This window comes from Empidonax traillii, unplaced genomic scaffold (assembly GCF_003031625.1).
Source record: "Empidonax traillii isolate 1590-97213 ecotype Southwest subspecies unplaced genomic scaffold, ASM303162v1 scaffold1969:size215142, whole genome shotgun sequence".
In the NCBI taxonomy this organism is placed as follows: domain Eukaryota; kingdom Metazoa; phylum Chordata; class Aves; order Passeriformes; family Tyrannidae; genus Empidonax; species Empidonax traillii.
The window spans coordinates 133,277-137,868 of record NW_020957162.1 but is presented as its reverse complement, the minus strand read 5'-3'; the positions used below and the strand labels follow the sequence as shown (position 1 = coordinate 137,868).

General features: G+C 44.9%; 1 protein-coding gene across 1 annotated transcript in view; it reads left to right on the top strand.

The window, feature by feature from the left end:
• LOC114071343 (single-minded homolog 2-like) overlaps window positions 1-4,592 on the top strand; it is a 56,187-nt gene that overhangs the window by 18,791 nt on the left and 32,804 nt on the right. Inside the window, exon 3 of the mRNA XM_027909159.1 lies at window positions 928-1,036. Coding sequence (XP_027764960.1) covers window positions 928-1,036 — 109 coding nt within the window. The remainder of the gene's footprint in view (window positions 1-927; window positions 1,037-4,592) is intronic.

The following is a 4,592-nucleotide window of genomic DNA, read 5'->3' as shown; positions in this document are numbered from 1 at the left end:
AAAGGCAACTCACACATCTTAGCAAAGCAGCGGGATCGGCTCAGAATAATGGGTTAAATTACTTCACCTCTCAGCCGGCTCTGATCTCGGGGGCCCACGGCCCATCAGGCCACTCAGAACAATCGGGCAGCCTGACACTAATTTAAAACACGGGCTCAGGGTATTGGGTGGCTCCTTAAATCAATTACTTCAGCTATCTGGAGATTTTGGGGGTGGGTTTCAGACGTGGCAAATAGAGCTGGCAGAGGGGACGCTTGACTGTGTGTGTGTGTGTGTGTGTCACAGTTATCGGGGACACGAGGGTGGGAAAGGCAGGAATCCACCCCCAAGCCAGCAGAGTTCAAGGGAGAAGAGGGAACACACGGGTGTTTCAAACAGATCCAGCCTTTAGCCCTGCGTGTTTACTCAGAGCAGCGCAAAAAACCCCGTGGAATTCTGCCTTGGGAATTCCCTGGCTGTGGATGGAGCGTGGGGGACGCTCCCTGAGAAGGCACAAAGGGATTGTGTGAGTGGAGTGGTTTTGGGCTCAGAGAGCTCAGCTTGCCAGCTGAGGGCAGGTGAGAGTTTCTGGGAAACCTGGAGAAACGTTGTGTTTGAAGTGTCTGCCTCCTTGGGAGACGTTAAGGCCGTCCACGGAGGTTTTACCCCATTTTGGGGCCATCAGACATTCCTACAGCTGCTCTGGTTTGTCACTCCATTCCCAGCTCTCTCCAACAGCATCTCTTCTGCCTCTGATGCATCACCAGAAATTCCCACAATAACATTAACTAGTGCTGAAGGAGGTCAATTAATTCAGTTGAACGGGTGTAATTTGGAGGATGGGTTTGATACATCACCGTCTGCCCTAAAAAACGGGGTGTGTGGTCACCCATCTGCTCGAGGGCAAAACAAATAAACCAGCTGCCTGTGTTGCGTGTCCCTTCACAGGTGGAGCTGACTGGAAACAGCATTTACGAGTACATCCACCCCTCTGACCACGACGAGATGACGGCTGTGCTTACTGCTCACCAGCCTCTCCATCCTCACCTCCTGCAAGGTACCTGTCACCTAACTACAAGGGGAAAAAGTGAAAATAACAAAAAAAAAAAAAAAAAAAAAAGTGATGAGTTCCAACCCAAAGCGTTCCACGATCCCATAAATTCGTATTTATCCTGTTTGAAGAGGTACACAAATGGAGGAGGAACACGAACCTGAAACCACGACCCAGGATTTTGGGTCGCTGTGCTAAGAGGAATGAGCTCCCCCAGATTAAATGATGCCTCTCACCCCATGCAGCTTTAAACAGCTTTTGTAGACTTCGCCCAGTGGGCTTTTTGTCTCTTTTGTTTTGTCATCACTGCTGAGGCTGCAGAAATGGTGTGATGGTCTGAAGCTACGTGGGGAAAAAAACCCACCAAAACATCAGGCAGTTGGTAAAGAGGAGGATAATTTTAATATTTTTGAAACAACTGTTCAATTTGAACTGTTAAATTTGATGGTGGAACTGGATGACCTTGAAGGTCTCTTCCAACCTTGCTGATCCCGTGAAATCCGTGACTTTCCATGCAGTTTTGCTGATATCCAGAATATTTTTATACCTGCCGCCTTGTCAATGCCAATAACCTCTTGTTTTTCTTAAAATATATATGTTTTTCAATTTATTACTGGGCATTTTTCCAAATTTGAAGTCATGAGCAACCGATTGGAATTAATTTCCATGCCAAAAGCAGCTAATCCCACAGCTCTTCCCAAATATACCCCTCATTCCCCACAGCTTTCTTTTCCTCCTCCTATGTAGATTTACTGTTAGATATCAAAATCAGGCTCTGTTTTCTCATCAGTGCAAAGTTCAAGAAAAATTCCCTTGGAATTGGGATCCACTGAGGGGTGTTTGGTATAAAATTTTGTGGTGCAGAGGAAATGGATAAAAACCTCCCAAGAACAGGATCTTATTTGGATTCCTAGACTTGGAGAAGCTGAACAAAGGAGTTCAGCTGTGTCTTGGTTTGTGTAAGGATTATTTTATGGAAATATGGAATATTTTATGGAAATTTCTTCCCCCCAAAAAATACATGGAGTGGGTGTAATAAAGTAACCAGAATCTACAGTTAAATCTTTCTAAAATTGAAGGAGTGAACAAATATTTATTTTCTTTTGCCTCCCCTGTGCCAGTAATTCCTTTTTCTGCAGTGTTTTATATGCATATATCTTGAGATGTAAATTTAAATCTCAATTACATCTTTAAGATATAGCTTTAAACTACCTGGGCTACAAAAATCAAAGCAGGTTTTCCTATTTTAATCCACTGGAGCCCTGAAATGTATTTAAAAAATTAGAGGAATGAACTTCTTTCTGTATCTGAGTAGATATTTTCAATATTTAGGTAGAACACCGAGTTCCACAAATAACTTAGGACAGAGGGCAGTTGAGTGGAAGCGGCTTTATTTTCTGAGAAAAAAAAAAAAAAGGGGGAAAACAGACTTTTTAAAGAGCATTTTTTGTCATTTCAGTTTCACTTTACATCTTTTAATCTTCTAAAGCACGTCTGAATCGTCGGGTCAGACAAAAACATTCCCTTTATAACTTTATTATGGCACAGATTTCTCCGACCTGGGGCATTACTTAGGTGTAAAAATCAATATTCCACCGCGGGCAAGGATTTTTATATGAGGAAATTTACAGCTTTGGCTCACGTAAAGTGCCCAGATATTGAGACACATTTTTAGTTCAGGTGCTATTTCGGCAGCTGTAGCTGGATAAGATCTGCTCTGAGAGGAATAAAATCACAAATGCCAACAGAGGTATCTACACTTTGTGGTGTTCTGTTACTGGTGTTAAATAACCCTGAGCACAGATTATTTTTGACCTCTAGTTTTATAGCCTTTGTAAATTTGGATTTTACCCCTATTTATTTTCGCAGGGAAATGCAAATTACTGCATAAAATCAGAGATACTGGGAATTTCTTTACATAATCCTCACTGTCACGTTGTTTTTCATCAGATAACTCACTCTGGTGTAAGGAAAAAAATACGTATTAGTTTAAAAGGCATAAACCTTCTTAAATTATCACATTTTAATTTTGCCCTGGACTTTCTCATGTTTCAAGCAGAACAAATGCAGCAGGTAAACAACTTTGTTTTCCTAAAAGACAGTGGAAATACTCGAATAACCCCAGACTTCCAGAAGCTGGGACCTCATAGCAAGGTTTAAGGGAATAAGGTTTGGGAATATGCATGCTGCTGAACTGTGAGGGTGGGGAGACCATGGAATAGGTTTCCCAGAGAAGCTGTGGCTGCCCCTGGAGCCCTGGAAGTGTCCAAGGCCAGGTTGGAGCACCCTGGGCTGGTGGAAGGTGTCCCTGCCCGTGGCAGAGGGTTTGAACTGGATGACCTTTGAGATCCCTTCCAACCCAAACCATTCGATCATTCTATAATCTGTTCAGTTTACCAGAAAGAAGATTTGAAGGTGACTTGATTACTGTGTGTACATATTTCCAAGGAAAGAAAATGCTTGGAACTCAAGGGCTGGTTCAGAAATAAAAAACACATCAAGGAGCAACATCTGTGCACTGAAACCACAAAAACTCGAATTAGAATAATGCATCCATTTCTGGCTGGGGGGCTGATTAACCACAAGAAGAAAACCCTGAGGGGAAGCAGGGATTTCTTCCAGTTTGGATGCCTTCAGCTCAAGGCTGAGTGTTGGGGAAGACAGAATCCAGGCAAAAAGAAGCTCAGCACAGGGGCTTAGAGGCTGAATTTTAACGACCTGCTCTGCCCAGGTCACAACTAAGACCTCGTGCTCCTTTCTCTAAGTCTACAAGCCATGACTCAAGGAGAGCCCTAAGCCCCAGGATCTGTGGGGGCTTTGGAGAATTTCAGCTCTGCCTCACGAAGTCTTTGAGCTGCCTTTTTGGCTCGAGTGGCCAGCAGTGAGAATGTAAAGCAATATGTGCTCTGCTGTGAGAGAAGCCAACAGCTGGACTCTCTGAGGGTGGCTGGGGTGGGGAAAAAAAGAATAATCTCCCTCATATATGTGTTAAAACTAGAATATGGCTCAGTGAATCACCTCGTGTGAGTCTTCAGGCCAGCTTTGCATCGATGTGCTTCGGCTTAGTTCTGCACCTGTGAAGACTCACACCTCAGGTTTGCACTCCCTGTGCCACCTGTTCTTGTTGCAAAGGTTGGTATCAGGGTTATTGGGCCTCTCTCTCTCGATATGAAGAGGTAATAGTAGTTTTTGAGTCCTGGAAGCCTTTAAGGTTGTGTTTCAAAGTGACTGTAGAGAGTTGGTGCGTGTTGCAGATCTCCCCTCCTTAGTGCAGGAGAACTATTGGGTGGTGGTTGTGGTGCCAGGCCAAATTCTGCCTCATTGAAATCCAGAATATTCTGATTTGGAAGGGACCCCCAAGGATCATCCAGTGCCAGCCCTGGCCCTGCCCAGGACACCCCAACACTCCCCCCTGTCCCTCAGAGCGTTGCCCAAACGCTCCTGGAGCTCTGGCAGCCTTGGGGCCGTGCCCACTGCCCTGGGGAGCCTGGGCAGTGCCAACCACCCTCTGGGGGAAGAACCTTGTGCTGAGCTCCAACCTGAGCCTGCCCTGGCACAGCTC